At 39.2% G+C, this 22,671-nt stretch overlaps 1 protein-coding gene across 1 annotated transcript; it reads left to right on the top strand.

The window, feature by feature from the left end:
* The first annotated feature begins 7,204 nt into the window (after positions 1–7,204).
* Positions 7,205–14,083, top strand: LOC104592438 (uncharacterized). The gene is made up of 9 exons (XM_010251809.3): positions 7,205–7,623; positions 7,888–7,980; positions 10,232–10,336; positions 10,423–10,575; positions 10,665–10,763; positions 10,969–11,097; positions 12,634–12,813; positions 12,939–13,055; positions 13,255–14,083. Exons 1-9 carry the CDS (start codon positions 7,306–7,308, stop codon positions 13,432–13,434), a joined length of 1,374 nt encoding a protein of 457 aa, XP_010250111.1. The 5' UTR covers positions 7,205–7,305; the 3' UTR covers positions 13,435–14,083.
* Positions 14,084–22,671: the final 8,588 nt, after the last annotated feature.

A 22,671-nucleotide genomic window follows, 5' to 3' on the forward strand; every position in this document is an offset into this window, starting at 1 on the left:
CCCAGTCGCTTCCTCAACATGAGCAAAATCAGCAAAAGTGAACTATAAGTTGCCCCAGAGCCTATGGGCTACACTACTGAACTGGCGGAGACCTCCTCACCTTACAGGAAGCTCGCCATTGGCCGGCAGCTCGCCACTTACAGGCAGCTCCCAAAGCCTAAGGAATTGGATCAGCACTAAGTAGCTCGTCGACTTACGGGCCAAAAGAAAAAATCTACTCCCTTCGCTGAGTTACTCTCAGCTCGGGAGTGGGGGGCAAATGGTGAGGGTGGATTTGGCCCTCCAGTGAAATTGTGACACCTGGCACCTCATGCAAACCAAGTGCAACCTCTTGATGACTGGGCAATTCGGGCAGCTCGGCATTGGCAGCTCGGCATAGGCAGCTCGGTACAGCTCGGGTAGCTCGGCATAGACAGCTCGACACCTTACAGGTAGCTCGGCATAGGCAGCTCACCACAGGCAGCTGGCCACTCCGCAAGCAGCCTGGCATCTTACGAAGAGCTCGCCACTTAGGGGCAGCTCGACACTTACAGGAAGCTCGGCACTTAGGGGCAGCTCGGCGTATCGCAGGAAGATCTCCTGCCTGACAACTGTACCTGACAGATCCGGAGACCTGCGCCCACATCTCTTGCTAGGTGGCGCCATGCCTGCCAATCCTGAATGTTGTCCCTTGACTGGCAGAGCCGTACTCCGTAGCAGCCGCCTGCACCCGCCACCTCAACTCTGAGAGTAATGGCTGCGGCAGAGAAATAGAGGCGGTTACGCCTAACTTGACAGAGGCTGTTATGCCTGATTTTACAGAACACCACTATATAAGGACTCCGACCCCCAAAGACAAGGGGGAGAGAATGAAAAAAATGGAGGTAATCCTTTCTCTCTAGCTCTCTCATTTCTCTCCAAGCTCCCTACAATCAGAATGCTAACTTAGGCATCGGAGAGTCCCCGTCGGGAAAATACCCCCGGGTCCTCTGATTCAGTTCTCGCAGGTCCCTCAGCTCCCACCGCCTACAAAGGAGAGGAGATCACCTCATGCAGAGGGCAGTCGGGTTGCGCTACACCAGGGAGCTCCACCATCCCTTGAGTTACAGGCCGCCTAGGAGCAGGTCAAATGACGCGTCCACCATGGTAGTTCACCATCAGGGAGCTCGTCACCACGTAGCTCTCCACCAGGGAGCTCGTCACCAGGTAAGTCTCCATCAGGGAGCTCGTCACCAAGAAGCTCACCACCAGGTAGCTCGTCACCAAGTAGCTCTCCACCAGGGAGCTCGTCACCAGGTAGCTCTTCACCAGGGAGCTCGTCACCAGGTAGCTCACCACCAGGGAGTTCGCCACCAAGTAGTTCATCACCAGGCAGTTTGCCACTAGGGAGCTCCACCATCCTCTGAGTCACAGGCCACCTGAGAGCAGGTCAAGTGACGAGGTACTTAGCCAAAAAATTATTAGATCTAAAAAAATTGGTACGTGACCAGAAACGGTTACATCAGGAAGTATGATGGGTGGCCTCTGGGTTCAGACCTTTGACTTTGATACCTTGAAAGATTTCAGAGGAAAGTGAATAAATTGCATTTTTTTTTGTGAAAAGCCCATAGGCTAAATCATTCATTTTACCGAATCAACTGTTAGTACAGGCAAAAGAAAATCTGGAGAAATGGACCAAGTTTGGGTCCTAGACAAAATACAACCAAATTTTGCCAGTGTGAGCAGCATTATTGCCTGTACGAGGGATGTAGATTGTAGGATGTATGAAGTTGCTGAAATCCTCACAAAAGACTTTTGCAATCGGCAATGACTGTATGAAACTGCCATGGGACCTCAGACTGAGGATCTAACAGGATGTTAGTAATCTTTTGCGCATCCCCTTGAAGAGCAATGTGTGTGAGAGATAAATCTTGAGCCAATTGTAAATCATCTCTGAAAGCCAATGCTTCAACCATCTCAGAATTAGTTTTTGGAGCACAAGCAAACCTTCCACAAACCAACTGACCCAAATGGGTTCAAACAACAATACCAATTCCAAAACATAGAGGGGCCACTGCCCCATCGACTAATTAAATCTTTGATCATTCTATAGTTGCATTTTACTACATTAAGCAAGGTCAATTCATTAATTTGGGGTGAATTGCTACTGAAACCGATGATGATGGGTTCAGGTTTTTATGATCCATAACCACCTTACACCTACCTTTCCAACAATGCCATAATAAAGTAGCACATTTAGTAAAAATGCTTATGTTGTCACTTGGTGTTTGAGGGATAGATGACCACCAAAGCTCCAACCATTATAACAAGGACCTAGAAGGATAAGTGTCAACGCACACCGATACACAAGAACCAAACCAGATGGGGTAGGCACTACACTTTTGTCCTGAAGCACAAGTATACCGTCCATGTGGGGTAAAACGTCAAATCAAACGATCAGATGCAACATAAGGATCATTCGGTAGAGGCATTGATAAAATTTCACCCACCACCATGGAATTGAACAATGTTGTCACTAAATCATGATTCCAAACTCCTATATCAAAATTGATGAGTGCGGCGACTTTAGCTGAGGGGCTAAATCTAGATTGAACAGGCAATGAATGGTTCACTCACCCAAGGATCCCCAAATAATGGTGTGTCCCAACCATTATATATTAGAATCTTGGCACCACTAGATAATTCCCTCCTAGATGCCAGCAAAGCTCGCCAAGTATAAGTTTCACCCGTCTTCAAATATTTAGAAGATAATATCTGTGCTCATAAACAAGATTGTTCTGTTAAAAATCTCCAAGATAACTTCATAAGCAGGGCTCTATTCTTGATGCTCATAAAGGGTCATTTACTAAAACACCCTCTATAGCTTCATGAATTTACTAAATCCTATCCTATTAGTTTGTGTTTTACTAAAACATCCCTTATAGTTTGCAATCAATCTACTTAATCAACCTTCCATTACATGAAAGTGGAAAATGACAGTTTTAATATTAATATCCATTCAAATAAATTTAATCAAAAGAAACTAAAAACAAGAAGATATTATCATGGAGTGATAGCACCCAAAATTTAATCAAAAGTGGAAAATGACAGTACCCAAAAAACATGTTCTTTCGGGAATGACAAATCGACACTCTCAAATAAGACATTCTCATGGAATGTGTGGTTCCCACAACGTTCCCCATTATTTATGAACACGTGAGGGGTGTTCCCACGTGAGAGAAAGGGCAACATTGCCATTTCACGCATAATTATAAACTCCATCTCTCTAATCCCTAGCCCCAAATCTTCATTCGTTTCAACCTTCCACCGCTGCAAACCTAGGGAGCCAGAAGTTAAGGTTGAGCCAAGGATTGGACAACAACCAAAAATCATCTTTTCGGGCAAGAATCACGTACGCAAGTAAGCTTGTCTTCCTTGTTGCCATTTTTCACATTGGATCATTGGATGCTTTGTTTTTTCATCTTAAAATTATAATTTTTTTATCAATAACTGTTGCAACGATTATCTCCTCTTGGAAGACTATCCCCAATGATCATTATTTATATGATTTTTTAAACATAACGATCATCTCCTCTTGGAAGACTATCCCTAATGATCAATTTTAAACACATCGTTATGACGTGACACGTGTTTAATTTTAGATTTAATGGGGATGGATTTGTAGATTAATGTTAAGAAATAGTTTCGTTATCCAAACATTGTCTCTATTTTTGTATAACAAAATCCATTATCGAAGAACAATTTGTCAATGCCTCTATTATTCTTGAGGAGCAAGAAATAAAATTCTTGTTCTAGCACAAGAATTTCTAAAAGAACAAAAACAAGTGGGAATATTGTCAAACAAGGCCTTTGTTTTCTATACTAAAAAGTGTTAGGGGTACTTTTGGAATAAATAACTATGGATCTATACCCTTGAATATTTTCCACTTAGTTTAGTGGTACTTTTGGAATAAACAACTATTGGGCCCATGCCCTTAAACATTTTCCACTTATTTTAGGTGATCATGTTACCATTTTCATATGGTATAACAAATAGTTCTTAATGAAAGGTCAATTAAGTAAATAGGTTGCAAACTATAAGGGGTGTTTTAGTAAAATGAAACCTATAAGGTGGAGTTAAGTAAATTTGTGAAACTATAGGGGGTGTTCTAGTAAATGACCCTATAATAAAAATAATATGTGATGTAAACCCAGTCTGTTAGAAGTTAAAAAGAATATTGGATCCACTTAGCAAGTTGCCTTGTTATTGTATACATCTGTCTATAAATATTTAATGAGAAAGCTCAATCGAGCACTTCATTTTACTCCATTTGCTTTGTCTCTGTTTGTCATTTCACATTAATTGATATGAGAAAATTACATCTTAATTTATAGACTAAATCATGATAAGTTCTAATTTTACTAAAACTTGATCTTCATCTCTATTATTTCTCATCCTTAAGATAACAAATATAGTTTTATCTTAACTTTCCTAACAAATTTATAAGAAGGGTCTCACTAAGGAGGAAGGGGGATAGAGACTTAAAATGGGAGTTTCTTTGACGTGAACAAGGGTGAGAGGCGTGCCCATGACATTAAAGAGAAACCTGAGGTAGAAATGCATGAAAGAAGATGAAAAAACCAATGGCACCCGTGAGCGCTGGCCTTTGATCTAATGACTCCAACCTTCCTTTTTTGAATCACCACCCTTGTAAGCATCGGGATGATCAAGCCCTTTCACCAATGGTGCAAGCATCTCTCTCACCAATCTCGAGTTCCCGGATCTCACAAAGATCAACAGCTTATGATGAGTTACATACTGCCTCTGCCTGAAATGCCCAGAAATCAAATAGGCACTCCTGGTTAGACTCCTGGTCCTTGATCTCGCTGGCAGTAACTAAGGATCAAAGTATCAAATTAGGTATCACATCGGATAATTAGGATATGGATATGGATACATTTTGAAAACGTATGGATACAGATGAAAAATATAGAAATGTTTGAACACATTAGGGAAATACATATAAATTCTATAAATACATTAATAATACTAAATTTAAGATCAAAATATGAAAATGTTTGAATACGAATGCTCTTATATTGAACTAAATAAAAAGAGAAATAAACCCAACTCCGACTGAAGGAGCATTGTGAAAAAAAGTTAGTCAATAGGAAGAAGTCAATATTTGGTAGCATGCTAAGCACTAAGGTTGGAGCTAAGAAGCTTGATCAAGTTGGAAGACCGAAGACCTCTTCAATTTTCAAAAGGTAATAGGAATGCATTTAGGAGGAAGCCTAGGAAGCTTTTTCATATAAGCTCAAAGGGATGTACATAGTTGATTGATAAATACACAAAGTTGAAGACATGCTAATGTTTGAATCTGAGATGGTTGGAGTAACCATTTTTGGGCACTGATTCACTGACAAAATGGAGCATGCATTGATTAAGAAAAGGAGATTTTTATTCCGATCCCCATCATCACCCCGTTGGAATTCTTTTCCATGCCGTGATGAATCAAGCAATTTTTAAAGTGTCAAAATACTTCAGGACGGGGTCTTCTTGTATTTAAGATGTTGACACCCACCATCTCGTCCTATTTCTTTGTTTATAGTTTGGTGGTCTTCTTTAAATGTTTAAAAGAATAATAAAGGGTAATAAAGTCTTTTTATTAATTTTATTAAATATAACGGTATCTTGCTCCAGCAGTGGAGGTTTAAATCCTATGTTACCATTGTAAAACTAGAGGGGAGATTTCAATATTAAAACTAAAGGGTAATAAGATCTCTTTCTTAATTATATCAAATATAACGGTATCTTACTCCCTCAACTTTCATATTTAACTTCAAAGAAGATTCTCATTCAGCTGTGATTAATTTTTTAAATCCCCAAAATATCCTTTTGCTTATTTATTTAAACAGTTTATGATTCGATTAGTTTTCTAAATATGATATTGTAGTCTTCTCAGTTACTCTAATATATCATTACAAATTTATAGTTGGATTCAATATTCAAATGAAATGGTAGAGGTGGTTTCTTTCTAATAGATATAAATTTAAGGTTTCCTTTGGTTTCTCTTGTTTATTGGTGAAAGGAGTGGATAATTTTTATATTTTAATATGAAGAGAGACATTTATATTAGTTACGTGAAACAAGAATTTAAAGAAAATGATTATTGTTTCCTTTTTCTATGCCAGTGAAATGATTCTTGTTATTTTAGTTAATTTCTTTTAGGCCCCGTTTACTTTTCGGTAAGTAACTTGCCCGGGTAAATTCAATTACTTGGGTAAGTTTTTCCTATGAAACACTTATTCGGGTAAGTGTATTTACCCATGTTCTTTTTTTCCCATGTAAATAAGGCAATGACCATTTTAACCATAGAAATCCATTATTAAAAGGGGCAATTTTGTCCCATTCAAGTATTGACAACTTTCCCCCTAGGGGGAAAGTTATTTACCCACCCAAGAAAATAAACTTTCCCGGTCCTCACGTAAAGCTGAAAATGGAATTTTTGGTCAATGGGAATCAAAGTCTCATTGACCAACTTTCCTCTCTCTCAAAATCCAAAAAAAAAACCCCTTAGAGAAAATGGAAATATTTTTGGGTCAATTAGGGTTTAAGAGAAAATAATGAGAAAAATGGTAGGTATTTTGATAATTTAATGTATTCTACCATCTGACTTAACATCCAGAGGTATTTGTTGTAAAGTAAAAGTTTAAAGAGGTTTTTTTCGCAAAAGAAAGTTCAGGGGTAATTATCACTAACCCCCTAATATAGGGGGCTTTGTAATTTATCCAAAAAAATCATACCAATTTAATATGTCAACCTTACAAGCGGATTGTTGTTGTAGAGTTTACCACTACCCTAAGCAGGACACGTGGTAGCAAAGCTGCAAATTACCGGCTGAGAAGGTTGCATTGAAGGACCACAAGAATGCCAGTTTTGAAATTCAACCTGCCCAATGGGTAACCCTTGGCTGGTCCAACACAGGTCTCTGGTTTAGAACGATAGCAACTTTCTACTACCTGATCATAGGGTTAGCATCCGCAAGTTTGGATTCATCGTCCCATCCAAAAAGTGAACAGTGGATTGAATCTGATGGGTCTAGATTGGATTCTTCGTAAGTCATACGGACAGTGTAGATTGAACATTCTATTGGAGATCATAGACTTACGATGTTCCAAGATATCTTCTCCTGCATTTCTACCATTCAACGGTTAACTACCATTCTTTTGAAAGAGAGTGAGAGGTTCGAAAGCGCGCGAGTAATGGAAGCTGGAACCAAAACACTCTTTCATCTTTTCCTTTTACCTCTCCTGAGCTTCCATGGAAGCAAATCGGAATCTTGAATGATGCTAAAAGGGAAGCTTAAGATCCCGGAGAAACACAGGCGAGCCTTTCCTGATAGGCTCGGCAGCTTGGTGGCCGGATTCGAAGACAAGGAAGCCGAGGGTGGAATCTTCGACTTAGGGTTCGAGTCAGGTGAAGAGCTCGAGACGTTTCAGTCCAACGGATTTGGATCAGAAAACGAAAATGGTGATGACGACAAGACTGACGCAGAATTGGATGTCCCCGTCCGACGGAGAAGCAGTAGAGAGATTTTAACGCCGGTTTCTGCTTCTGCGATCCTGGCTGCTGATGAGAAGAGATCGGAATTGGAGTTTGAGGTGATTTTTTATTTCACTTTGAAATTAGGGGAATCTGTTTATATGTAAGAGAATGCAGGTGTTGATCAGTTCATTTCTGATCCTTTTTTTTTTTTTTATTTTCTTTACTGAAGTTTGGCTAATCACTTCAAACTTTATAGGAAGTTAAGGTATATTGGTGAATAGTTTGAAGTTCATTCTTTGTTTGAATCTTTTTTATTCTTTCTCTCGTCATTTATCTATATGGTCATTCTGATCCATTTTTTCTCTATGTTTCTTGATTAGCTTTCTCAGAAGGATATAAACATAGAAAAATTGCAGAGAATTGCTAGTTCCAGTCTTCCTGATGGAGGAGGCTTACGTGCTACAACTTGGAAGGTAAGATTTCAGTGTCACTTGTATAGAGGAAGTGACCTATTGTCGGATCTTAAACTTTTGGGAATTAAATTTCAAGCCAGGTTTTGATTCCAGAACCATTATTTAACTTTTATTGGGTATATGTCAATTCATGAAAAATTAGGCAGAGAATATCGTGAACTGCACCTCTTTTTGCAGATTGAAACCTATCTATAGCTGGTTTACCTCAGTGGTTTCTGAGATAACCAGCATTATAGAATATAGACATATCTAGTCTTGTTTGAATAGGATTTCCTAATGTACACCAAAATTTAGATAACCATGTCTTTCTACTTTCAATCCACATGACAATATTCCTCTTTTCTCAAGTGACTGATCAGCATGTGGAGTCCCAAATATACATATTTTGTGGTTTTGCGAAAATTTTCGTTTGATACCAAATTGATGTAGAAAAGCATTGGGTATTTAGGACTTGGGACTTCCTTCTCTTCCACTTTTTAGTGATTGAATCTTAAATTTCAGTATGGAGTGCTTAAAATTTAGAGCATTGGGTTTTGGGGCCCTACAACTCTTGAGAATAAGGCTTGAGCATGACCTGTAACAACCAGGGATATAAAGGGATAAGGTTTAGTGTGTAAATGAAAACCAAGTACAGAAGTAACTAGGGGTGAGAATGGTCTGGGTTGGTTTCAAGGAAGAACCTGGAAACTACTTTGTAGGGGTCAGTTGCAGGTTTTTGGAACCAGAACTTATCCTGTCAAATCCGCTCCAGGGTCAGTTCTGGTCCTGGCCTCTTCCTCCCCCCCGACCCCCAAAAAATGGAACTTATTCTTTAAAAACTTGAGTTTCAATCATAACAATAATAATCATAATATATAGTTCAAAACTTACATTACCTTTATTGATTAAATTGAACAGTTTAATCTGTAGATTAGCATATAATATAATAATTTAAATTTTGTAAATATCTTAAGTGACTCAATGGTCAAGTGAGACCATGGCCTTTGCAACCACGAGTTGGATTTAAAACTTTACATCCTCAAAGTATTTTGGGATTTATTTCAAGGCAAGTTCAGTTCTAAAGCTGATTCCACCAAGGCGAACCAAGGCTGGTTCTCCAGGTAAGTTCGGGTAGGGTATACCCCTTTAGTAGTCTGTTCCAAGAATTTGGAACCAGACCCTACCCAGTAACAAATTGGGTAGAGTAGGTTCAAGACTGCTTCGAGGTCATTTCTGAGTAGAAGTAGAACCTTCCCATTTGCTCACCCCTTGAAGTAAATACTCATTGATACAGAAAGATAAGAGAACATATAGATGATAATAAACAGAGCCTTTCTGTAGTTGGAATTGTTACAATCTGCTTTGGCCCAGATGACCCAATAGGAGCCACACCACCAAAGACGTGTGCAGAACAACAAGCATATACTTAAACATTGGATCATGGATTAGTCCTATATGACCATTAATCTTATAGTTAAAAGAATTGCTCTTTACTTAGACCTCATCTTTCATGATAATGCTAAAAAAATCTTACTTCAATTAACATTTGCAATAAAAGTTTCCTTCACCTATAATGACGAGATTTTAAATTTGAAGTGACGTCTTGAGATATAAAATAAAATAAGATTAACATTAGTAATTCTGCCATAATCCCCTTTCTTTTGGTTGCAATGTATGACTTGTTTAAATCATCTTATAATTGCACAATTTTGATTTTTTTGAACAGTTAATCAGGTAATAAATTATCTTACGATCTCTCTAATAATTCCATTCATGGTATTTAGCTCATTTATTTAGGTGGAGAAGTATGAGATATTTTTTGTGATTCCCTCATAAGATGGATCTTAATATCCCATACACTTCAACCCTTGTTGATCCATGTTTACTCTTGGAATTTTTTCTGATCTGGTTTATTCTTCCTGCTTCAGCAACTCAGAATGCTCAGACATGTTACGGTTTATTCCTCTAGTTTCCCTAGCTAATGTATCTGCATTGCTCCTATCTTTGATCTTAACACCATTAATTCTTATATGCATCAAATTTGTAAGTTTTGTCATTGAAGTCTTGAGCTGATGAACTTTTATTCTATCACCTAAACAACCACTTTCCTGACAATTTGCATTTGGAATAAACTAATCATCTTTTATTCCCCATGGATACTTGAAGCTCACATTCAGCTGGAGAGAGCTCTTAGGTATTATTGACAGTTTAAAACATGCAGATGGTTTGCAAATGGGTACTGATTACCAACTGCTTTGTTGCACACAAGTAGTTGCTCTTAGGTTATTTGCCTGCTTCTCGGGATATATGGGAAGGAGCATTGACTGAAAGTCGCTTAAAATATGCTGCTCTAAAAGAGGAGCTGCTCTTGAGTCCTGTAAGATGTTAATGAACCGATCCTATTCATGAACTTTAGTATATATATATTCCTGTGCTCTAATTAAAAGCTTTTTTTCTAGACAGTCAGAATTTACAAGAAGAAAGGAAGAAACTATCGCTTCTCATGAGCAGGATAGAGGCTGTGATGTAGATGGACCACTAAGGAGGCATGAGATTTCTCATGAAGATCATCCTCTGAGCCTTGGAAAGACTAGTTTTTGGCACAAATATTTCCAGGTAAATGAATCCTCTACCTTAAAATATATCTTGATGACACCTTGTGATATGCTCAGCTCAGCGATAGTTATAGGTGGCCATGCTTTTAGGATGCAGAGATTGCAGACCAGATTGACCGTGATTTGCAACGAACTCACCCAGATATGAAATTTTTCTCAGGGGATTCATCATTTAGCAGAAAGAACCGGGTATTTCATTTCAAATTTTCTTTCTACTCGCTATGTAGTAAATATCATACTAAAGAAAACTTCCATTCCCAATTTGCTATACATGTGTCCCATTTTTTAGTTTGTCTCTTAATTTTTATGAAAATTTCTTTGGTGTATTAGGTAAAGAAATTACAACAAGAAAAAAAGGCTCTGATTTATAGGATGTTTTCTGTTTCATGTACAGGAAGCTATGAGAAACATTCTTCTGTTATTTGCAAAACTAAACCCTGCAATTCGTTATGTGCAAGGAATGAACGAGGTCTTGGCACCACTGTACTACATATTTAGTACTGATCCAGATGAGCAAAATGCTGTAAGAGAACTTTGAGAATGAGTTACCTTTAGATATTCAACTTGTGAAGAAGCATGACTAAATTTATGCAGTTCTTGTTGGATAAATATGCATTTGATTTCAAAACTCTAAGGTGGGTTGGAAGGAACAATTTATCATTTTCCTCTGCAAATTCCAGAAAAATCAGGATCAAGTGATAGTGAATTCCAGAATAACAAAGAAGTAATTGAGGCCTTTAGAGTATCCGTCAGACTATTTCAGAAAGAAAAGCAGTTTGCTGTTGGATATAAGAAACAAATAAGAAAATGGGTATCTTGGTATATGGCTAATTTCTAAATTAAATCATCTTTTATCTGTTGGTCAACAAAAGAGTTTCTCGCTGTCATGCACCTTGATGATTCAAGAGTTTGATAAATTTTCACTGGAGAACAGAGAAGGGTACCAATGCAAAATTTGTGTGTAGTAAAAAACAACAGATATAATGTAAGTACAAATTTACTATTGTGTTTGCGAGTGAAATTGTTTACAAAGAAAAGAAAATGTTGTAAATTTTCCATGTTCTGGACTTCTATATAAAGGAAGGGTCATTACCAGATGATAGTCCTGGCCATCCAGAGCCTTGGGAAGGGTGGACTGGATTAGGACCTGAACATTGACAATTTTTTTTCTTGTGCCAAGTGGTCTCTCTCAAACTCAAACCCACATTCTCACACTTGTCAGTGGAGATGTTACTATTGCTTCAAGCAATGGCCTCTATTTAAATTGTAATTAATTTTTTTTTCTTTGATTTTCTTATTATAAATTTCTTCCAAGACCTATGGTTGTTATTGTATTGTCACTTGCGGAGGTTCTGCAATACTCAAATAAAAGAAAGGTTGGAAGAGATTCTAATAGTTTATATTCTTATTGTATTTCTAGGAGTCTGTACAAGTCATTACAAAATTTAGATTATAAATTGTTCAGCATGGAATGCTGTTGGTTCATACTACTTTTTGATAATAAAGTTGGTGTTGGAACATAAATTAAAGGAGCGCCTTGGTGTGTATGTTGAAAGAATAGCAGCCTAAATAATAAGCATAATAGAATGATAATACCAATGTACACATGACGGTGGACTATATCCCTAAAGTGATGTCTATTATCATTAAATTATGATAACCATTGTTAAAACCATGTATTACGATAACCATTCTTGAAGATGTCATTCGTTCATTCTACCCAAAAGAACATGATAAATTGGAGGGGTTTTATGATTCGAGAAGGATAACAGATCAGACCATTATATGTATCAGAGGTTTTGGATGGTCATTTATGTCTTAGAAATACATCAAGGACACTTTTATTGGATACAGTGGGAACATAAAATTTATTATTTGATGTATCAACTTAACATGGATGATCAAAACTAAAATCCAAGCATCTGGGGGGAATGGACATTATAGATTGGATGGTTTCAACTATCCTATAAGTATTTTATGATCTGGGATTAATCCCATCCGAGACCCATTAAGTGATGCATATTAAACTGAATGCAATCTTTTAATCTCTATTTTACAGGCAAACGCAGAAGCAGATAGTTTTGCCTGTTTTGTTCGACTCTTGAGCGACTCTGTAGATCATTTCTGCCAGCAATTGGATAATAGTGCAGTAGGAATCCATTCCACCCTTTCCCGTTTGTCAGAGATACTGAAAGCAAATGATGAGGAGCTGTGGCGACATCTTGAGATTTCCAACAAGGTGAACAAAGAAGAAAAAGACAGCCATATGAACAAATGCATTTATGCCTCAAGTGAGGTCCTAGAATTTTCTGATCTACTTATTCGACTGAGTCTCGTTGGTTGTCTTTCTATTCCATTTTGCAGGTTAATCCACAGTTCTATGGATTCAGATGGATTACTTTACTGCTAACACAGGAATTTAGTTTCAATTCTATCATGAGAATATGGGATTCTATTTTAAGTAATCCATTCGGTATTCAGGTCTGCCTCCCTCAATGTCTTTGTGTGTGTGCGTGCAAAGCATTATCTATCTGCATCTCATTAGGCTTAATCTTGACCATTTATGTGTTTTCTCAATTGACTGCTCTCTTCTTTACCTCCATGTATACATGTATGCCTATGCATTTGTGCAATATATGTCTAACGCAATGTTGATTCACGGAAATGCCATGATGCACAGGATATGCTGCTTCGGATATGTTGTGCAATGTTGTTGTGCGTGAGAAGCAGGCTACTTAGTGGTGATTTTATAGCCAACTTGAAACTTCTCCAGCACTATCCTGAAATCAATATAGAGCACCTCCTCCGAGTTGCTCAGGAGCTTAGTCCAGACACGTCTTCCTTCCGTTTGTCACCATAAACTCATTGCACATATGTATCTAGTAGAGATATTGGTCATACATCAAGAAAAAAGCATAAAAGAGAGTTCCCTGTGTTGCTTGATATTGTTGTGAATGGTACTAAATGAATCTTGGCATTTGGCTTCTTTCTCTGGGTATAATAATCAAGAAACAGCACTTGAGCTAGCGGAATGCCTAAAAAAACCTGCATATGCTGGTATCTCACACCAAAGCAGAAGGTGGACATGAGAAAGTCCTGGATAGACAGACGACCGAGCATAATAGCCATGCAATTAACCTTGTGGCGTGCATCCCCATGCCAACCAGGAAGCTGAATTACTCATCATCATCAACTGGTTCTAGAGTGAGTCAAAAGCCAGATGTTCCAATTACTTGTCAACATCTGGTCAGAGAAGTTCTGGATTGACGCCAGGATGGACTTAGTCAAAGGTTTCTGGCTCCAAGAGAGGGCCAGGGATGAATTGTCCCACCCAGAACACCTCCCCTACAGCCTCAAGTAATAGTAAAGTTTATATATGGCTCTTGATGGGCAAGCTAACAGCAGGCAAATGGTGGTTGATAAAATTTCGAGAGCCCATCACTAGTGGGTACAACTTTTCATGACTTGAGCCATTTATATGGTGTTATCTGGAAAAGATTTCAGGAAAAGCTTCTTTTCAACTTTGGGCAGAAACAGGTGAGCTACAGTCTCTTCAGTGGAGTTAGAAATTGTGAGTAAATTGGAGCGCAAAACAACAGAGTGCATCTTGAAGTGCACATGAAGAAGATTAGTTTTGGGTCTGGCTGGTCTGGTGCCAAATCATATATTAAGGGAGTTCACATTTGCGCCCCACAGAGTGAGCCCCACACGGAACATCTCCCATACCTACATGGTTCGGTTGAGATTTGCTGTGGGGCGTGCTATGTGGGGCGCAAATCTGAACTCATATCTAGAAACTCGTTCATCGCTTGGATGACAATGATAAGAACACCTCTAAGACATATTGGAGAGGCATTATACAACATTTTATCTGTCATTAAAATAGGCGATAATCGGAAAATATTCACCACCTTTTGTTTCCTGTGTGCGGTGAGATTCAGGTTAGTACTTAGTAGGGTAAACTTGGTCTTTATTGGAGAAGACCAGTGATAAACACTGCTGACCCACCACATGAAGCGCACTGGCATGTCTTCTTGAAACCAAAACAGAGAAAGAGAAACCCATCCAGAATTAAGGCTGTAACTTGGGTTGGGTTAGCCAACCCACCCTGAAAAAACTAGGGTTGAGTTGAAGTTTGGGTAAGGATTAGTGATGCAATCGTTTCTGATCACGTACCAATTTTTTTATTTTTTGGCTAAGTATCTCGTCATTTGACCTGCTCACAAGAGAGGATGGTGGAGCTCCCTAGTGGTGAACTGCCTGGGGGAGAGTTATGCCGAACTGGGGAGGGCTATGCCGAGCTGGGGAGAGCTATGCCGAGCTCCCTGATGGCTAACTGCCTGGGGGAGAGCTATGCCGACCTGGGAGAGCTATGCCAAGCTCCCTGATGACGAACTGCCCGGGGGAGAGCTATGCTGAGCTCCTTGGTGGTGAGCTACCTTGGTGGACTCGTCATTTGACCTGCTCCTAGGCGACCTGTAACTCAGAGGATGGTGGAACTCCTTGGTGTAGCGCAACCCGACTGCCCTCTACATGAGGTGATCTCCTCTCCTTTGTAGGCGACGGGAGCTGAGGGACCTGCGAGAACTCCATATTTTCCTCCTCTTTGTAGGCGGTGGGAGCTAAGGAACCTGCAAAAACTCCATCCTTCCTCCTCTTTGTAGGCGGCGGGAGCTTGAGGAACCTGCGAGAACTCCATCTTTCCTCCTCTTTGTAGGCGGCGGGACCTTGAGGAACCTGCGAGAACTGAACTAGGGGGCCCGGGGGTACTTACCCGGCGGGGACTCTCCGATGCCTAAGTTAGCACTCTGATTGTAGAGGGCTTGAAGATGATATTAGAGGAATGAGAGAGCTAGAGAGCAGGGATTACCTCCATTTTTTCATTCTCTCCCCCCTTTGTCTTTGGGGGTTGGAGTCCTTATATAGCGGTGTCCAGTCAAATCAGGCGTAACCGCCTCTGTCTCTTTGCCACAACCGTTATTGACAGAGCTGAGGTGGCAGGTGCAGGCAACTGTTGTAGGGTACGGCTTTGCCAGGCAAGGGACAGCTCTCAGGGCTGGCAGGCATGGCGCCGCCTAGCGAGAGACGTGGGCGCAGGTGTCAGGTACGGTTGTCAGACAGGAGATCTTCCTGCGATATGCCAAGCTACCCCTAAGTGTCGAGCTCTTCGTAAGATGCCAGGCTGCCTGTGGAGTGGCCGGCTGCCTGTGGCGAGCTACCTATGCCGAGTTGCCTATAGGTGTCGAGCTGCCCCTAAGTGGCGAGCTCTTCGTAAGACGCCAGGCTGCTTGTAAGTGCCAAGCTGCCCCTAAGTGGCGAGCTCTTCGTAAGACGCTAGGCTGCCTGTAAGTGCCGAGCTGCCTGTGAGGTGTCGAGCTAACCAGGTGCCGAGCTGCCCGTAAGTGGCGAGCTCTCCATAAGACGTTAGGCTGCTTGTAAGTGCCGAGCTAGTTGTCAAGAGGTTGCACTTAGTTGGCATGAGGTGCCAGGTGTCGTATTTTCACTAGAGGGCCAAATCCACCCTCATCATTTGCTCCCCACTCCCGAGCTGAGAGTAACTCGGCGAAGGGAGTAGATTTCTCCTTTTGGCCCGTAAGTCGACGAGCTAGTAAGCGTTGGTCCAATTTCTTAGGCTCTAGGAGCTGCCTGTAAGGTGAGGAGGTCTCTGCCAGTTCAGTACTGTAGCCCTTAGGCTCTAGGGGCAACTTATAGTCCACTTTTGCTGATTTTCCCATGCTGAAGAAGCGACCGAGTCTTAAGCAGTAATGTGGCCCGTAGGCTTTGGGAGCGACTCGTAGTCCACTCTTCTTGATTTTGCCCATGCCAAAAAGGCGACTGGGTCTTAAGTAGTTGTGTTGCCCATTCCGTAGAGGCGACTGGGTTTTTTAGTAGTAATGTGGCCCGTAGGCTTTGGGAGCGACTCATAGTCCACTCTTCTTGACTTTGCCCATGCCAAAGAGGCGATTGGGACTTATGTGGTGTCAGGCTGACCAGGTGCCGATCTACCTGTGAGGTGTCGAACTAACCAGGTGTCGAGCTACCTGTGAGGTGTCGAGCTGACCGGGTGCCGAGTTGCCTATGAGGTGCCGAGCTGACCAGGTGCCGAGCTACCTGTGAGGTGTCGGGCTGGCCGGGTGCCGAACTACCTGTGATTCCGCTGAATCAGCCTCGTAATGCCGGTCACCCAGTCCTACAAGAAGCTAGTAGGAACTCGACCTTTGGGGGCAGCACTACTAACTTTAGGTCACCAACTCACACGGGAGCCTTGGAAGGCTCGACCAACAAGGGTGCCTATGTAGTCCATTGGCCGCCAACTCCTGCGGAAGCCACGAAGAGCTCATCTTTGTAGAAAGGACCTTGCGGAGAGGACTGATGAGGTTTTATCTGAATTGAAAGTACTCCACCATCCTCTGCTAGGAGCAGGTCAAATGACGAGGTACTTAGCCAAAAAAAATTGATACATCACAAAAAATTGGTACGTGACCAGAAACAGTTACATCAATTAGAGTTAGGGTTGAAAAAGTATGAACCTTGGCCTTAACTAACCTAACCCAACCAGAATTAAGTACTTATGTGTATATGTATGTGTATTCATTATTCATTCATGTATGCATATACAAATATGCATCCATAAATGTATATATCTCTATATTCTTGTATTTGTTTTTTTCTTTTTTTTTTCTTCAAGTATACATGTATGTATGTATATTATATGTCAAAAATTTCAAGTTTAACAGAAAATTCTTTCTAAAGCATGATAACAGTATTCTACGCATACTAAAATTTCAAGTTTAACAGCAAATTCTTTCTAAACCATGATAACAGTATTCTATGCATAATAAAATTAATATTTAATTAACTTAAACCCTAAAAATACATTTGGCAAAAGGAAATAGAAAAATTAGGCCATCCCAAATCCAACCCAAACCCAACTTGAACCTAACCAGAAGTTTTAGAGTTGGGTTAGGGGTTCAACAACTCAAGTTAAGGTTGATGTCAACCTGACCCAGCCTGGCCTTACTTGCACCCTTACCCAGATTAGCTGCATTTTATGGCTGTGTTAGGGATTAACTAATAATAATGCTCCATATCAGCCATCAAGTGCATATGTTTCACAACCATTCTGATTCTCACTTTGCATGATGAAGTAGATCAACCTAGATATTCCTAGTTTCAAATTTTGATCCATTAATCTCTGGATTGGATTTTATCAATAATTTAAATTAAATAAATAGAATATTATATTTTATTATAAAATGAACTAAAGATAATCTTGATATTGTATATTATAAATAAAATTTTTGAAAAGTAACTTCTATGAGACTTATGATTCATTACAAAAAAAAAAAAAAAACATATGAGTATGCATATTAATATAATTGAATTGGATTGTATGGAATCGAACTGAGGTGGAATATTTGATCTATGAACTGATCAAATTTTGGGCACTACCTTGATCTAATTGGATTTTGAAGTCTAATTCAGACACCATTTGCAACTAGCTTTATCGATCTATCAATCTATGACATTGAGAGTTCGAATCAGACCGTTGTTCTTATAAGGGCAACCTTTATTGTGAATTTGTGATACCAAAAGGCCCAAAATACACCAAAATGACTATGGTGGCAAAGTCCTTGTATCCTAATTAAACTCTCTCTCTATCTACGAATCATTTTGCCCCACACATCAGCCCTAACATATGATGCGCATCCACCCAATCTTCCACTTGCATTTATGGCTAGCAGCCAATAAACAGTTATCAAGTTCTCAACAGAATATCACTAGTGTGGTTTCATGTAGGCTTCGCATGAGCTTTTCTATTCCTTTCTTTTTATCACTTTTTTTCTTTAGAAAAAGAAGTTGCTATCTCTCTTTTCCCTCCACTTCTCCCAATCTCATTTCTACATTAGCTCTTCATGATTTCCCCTTGCAACAAGGTATCACTCACTTTCACAGACTCTATCTCCACGTGCAGGTGGGAAGAGAGAAAGTTAGCATTGTAGGTGGATCACAAGTAGCGGTGGCAATTGGATGGGTAACCCATTTAGCCCGCTAACGCATAAATGACTCAGTTATATAAAAGTAAATGGATTAAGTTTTACCCAAACTAGCTTTAATTCAATCGAACTCGTCCAAACCTATTAATCTTATATTTATGGACTTAAAAAATAAAATAATTCTCTCTAAATAAATAAGTTGGTCATAGCTTGGTTGTAATTGTAGTTACTATTTACACAAGTGGTGAAGGTTCAAATAACATTACATGCATGTTATTTTTACACAAGTGGCGAAGCCATTTGACTATATTCGGATTTTGGGTTTGACCGAACCACTTAGGTTCAAACTGGTCATACCAATTTGAACTATCTAATTGGATTATCTTCGATCTAATCACATAAAGGGTGGTCGAACCGTTTAAATCTGGATCAGTCCGGTTGGGTTGGTCCATATCAGGTTTATGCACGGGTTTGGGACCAAACTGATTGACCCAAAGTGGGTCAACGTAAGTAAATTGGACCAGTTTGGATTCAGGTCGGCTTGTGTGGATATCCGTCGGCCGGACAGTTCGGACCAGGCAAAGCACGTGAACACTGAACTATCCCACCCGAAAACGTTTTGGATTCGGGTCGACCCAGATCGGCATGTACCGGGTCGGGTCAACTGTGTGAATACTGGTCAGATTGGACAACCCAAACCGGGCAAAGCAAGCGGTACCGAACCATCCCGCCTGGGGTCTATTTTGAATTTAGGTTGACCTGGATCGGTATATGTTGGATCAGGTCAGACCGCGTTGAACTAGTCCAAACTCGGGTCAAATTGATTTGGATTTATGTTGGGTTAAGTGTGTTGATTCAAGACAAAACTAAATTTAGTCAATAATTAATAAAAAATTAATATATTAATTATAAATTATTTAATTCAAATGAAGAAAATTAAAAAAAAAAGCTAAGAAATTAATACTTATATCTATAATGCTTAACCCAATGATTATCCACAATCCAATCCAACCCATTTAAATGGGTGGATTGGGTGATGGGTTGATCACACAACCCGCCAAGTAAATGGGTGGATTCAGCGGATTGGGTGAAAAATTATCACCCCTAATCACATGTGCCGGGGCTTCCACTTGACTCCACTACCATCTCACATCTCGTATTGAACTTGAACTATCTCTTCACACCCTCACCATTATCAATTGGTGGTGATTTAGTTGATAAATTTCTCTCGTTGGTTGTAGTGGAGACTTAGGGCTGTAAATAGTTCGGGTTTGAGTTGGGTCTAGTTAGAATCAGAACCAATCCAACAACAAATATTAAGGACCCAGAACTGAACCGATCAATTCTCGGGCAATTGGGTTTAATCTGATGAACCCGATTATAATACACCTACTGAAAATATTATATATATATATTAATTTATTTAATATATAATAAATATATTTATATATTAAATATATATATATGCAAATAGCTCGGGCTGGATGGAACCAATTCCGAACCAATAATAATTAGACCCATCGGTTTGAGTCCATCGGAGTTGTCAGGTCGGACCCGACACATTGGCATCCCTAGAGACTTGGGATTAAATCTTGTTGCCGGTGTTGACGATACCTCCTTGTGTAGTCTCATGAAGCAATACAGCCCAGCATTTATGAGAGATCAAATTACATGGAATAGGCTTTTGTTCACAAAGTTAGAATGTTTTGTGTATTCTCCTATACTTGTGCTTTAAATTAAGGGTCTGTTATCAGAATGGTCTATTCCTCTCACCTCTCACCTGTTCGGTTGAGGTTAAAATTGGAATCAGAACCACAATTGGCTAAAATGCATTCTCATTCCCAAGGGAGGGAGAGGGAATGAGGAATGGCATTCCACTAATAATAGAAATCAGATTTCAATTCCACTCAACTTAATAGTTGGAATCGAATTGATTCAAGACCCCTATTCCCACGAATCAAATGGAGTCCAATGTTTTAAAAGGCGATCCGGAATCAGAACCATTCTGGCCAACGGTTTCTGGGTCGACAGTTCGACCTTTGGTTTGAATGAACGGTTCATTTTGATAAAAAATAAAAAAAAAAGTAATTAAAATAAAAAATGGCCAAAACCGTTGAATGAGTCAAACAAATTAACAATTTGACTGCTCGGAACAATAAATTGTTGACCAATTCAATGGTTTTTGGTCAAGGACCAGGTTTGGGGTAAAACAGATCCAGTTGTCTATACAGTTTTCGAGCCAAACGGTCTTACCGTCCGGGTCAATGGCGGTTCGAAAACCATGATGGAGTCTATGGTGTATTTTGATGAATTTTCATTGGTTAGTGTGTAGGAGATCCATTTTTGGTTTATGTACAAATTAGGGGTGATCATGGGCCAGGCCCAGGCTGGGCTTTGCAATTATGATAAGGGCTATAGCTTAGGCCTGGGCCCGGCCTGGCCTAGGGTTCCAAGCCTGAAACATAAGCCCTAGCCCATGTCTACATGGGCCTGGGCTGGGCCTGATTTTGGGCCAATGTCTTTTGTATATAAAACATTACATATCTATAATATTTTATATTAAATGCATAACATGTATATAAACTTATTTTATACATTATATAATATAAAATATTACATATAATATAAATTATACATTTCATGTTATAATATTTATATATAAAATATATAATTTAATGTAAAATAACATGTATACATATGTATACATTATACACAACATGTATAAGTTTAAATATATGCGAGCTAGGCCAGGTCTGGGCTGGGCTTGAACACAAAACTTAGGCCCAAGCCCGGAATTTCCGGGCCAGGCCGGGCCAGGCTGAAATGATCACCCCTAATACAAATTAATTATACAATGTCGAATTTTGGGCAATTTAAAATGATACTTTTCCCTGACTTAAAACAAGCTGAGCCTCAGATTTTCACGTATCTTTGTCTCTTACCAACCTGATTTAATCAACCCACAACACAAATTATAACTTGTGAGCCTGAGCCAAGTGAGCAAAAACTTGGTTTCTTTGAGAACCTATATGTGCATATGGTCATCTTCTAAGTGCCTGTTTGGGGGAATTCAATAACATGAGCTGTTGACAGGGTTCTCCCGGCACATTTGGTTCACAAGGACTCCTTGGCTCCTTGCATAACAATTGTATCCGTGTTGGATTAGGCGGTGAACAAAAAGACGGAAAAACCAAAAAATCAAATCGAACTGATGAGATCAAATAAAAAATTCCGGTTAATTGAATCAGATGCTTTGGTATTTTTAAAAGATTAAATGTATTTGATTAACCAATATAAAAATTTGGCGGTAAATTAAACTTATATTATATATAATTTATAAAACATAATATATTTTTTATAATTTTTTATTATATATTTATTTATAATATACTTTATAAAAATAAAAAATTATATATAATTTTTTATTTGATATTTAAAAAATTAAGAATTATAATATTTTTATTAATTATTATATATATTATTTTCTATATATATATATATTCGAGCTCGGCTCGCGAGCCTCACGAGCTGAGTTTTATTAGGCTCAAGCTCGGCTCGTTTATCAATCGAGCCTTTAAATTGGGCTCGAGCTTGGCTCGAAGCTCAATTGAAACTAAGCCGAGTTGAGCTCGAGTAGCTCATGAAGAGCTCGGCTCGTGGCCACCCCTAAAACTAATCAACCGGTTAATCAATCGGCTCTGGTTACTAATTTTCCAAAAACTAGTATTACCAGTTCGGTTAACCGAATCGTGAGCTTTATATATTTATTTATAATATATAGCATAAATATATAAAAAAAAACAAAAAATAGTGATGAATCGAACTAGCAATTAACTGATCGGCTTTGATTCAGTTTCATTTATCGATTTTCCAAAAACTGATAGTATTGGTTTAGTTTCAAAAATAAACCCACGGTTTGGTTAAATCGAACTGTGAACATCCTTATAATGTAGATAAATATTATAAGGTGTTTACAATTCGATTAAATTCCAAATTAAATCGATAGTACTGATTTTGGAAACCAAAACCAAACAAAGCTGATTAATTAACCGATTAATGGGTTCAGTTAACCGCCAATTCGATTCATTTAACCATTGATT

This window comes from Nelumbo nucifera, chromosome 8 (assembly GCF_055504915.1).
Source record: "Nelumbo nucifera cultivar China Antique chromosome 8, China Antique-T2T, whole genome shotgun sequence".
Lineage (NCBI taxonomy): Eukaryota > Viridiplantae > Streptophyta > Magnoliopsida > Proteales > Nelumbonaceae > Nelumbo > Nelumbo nucifera.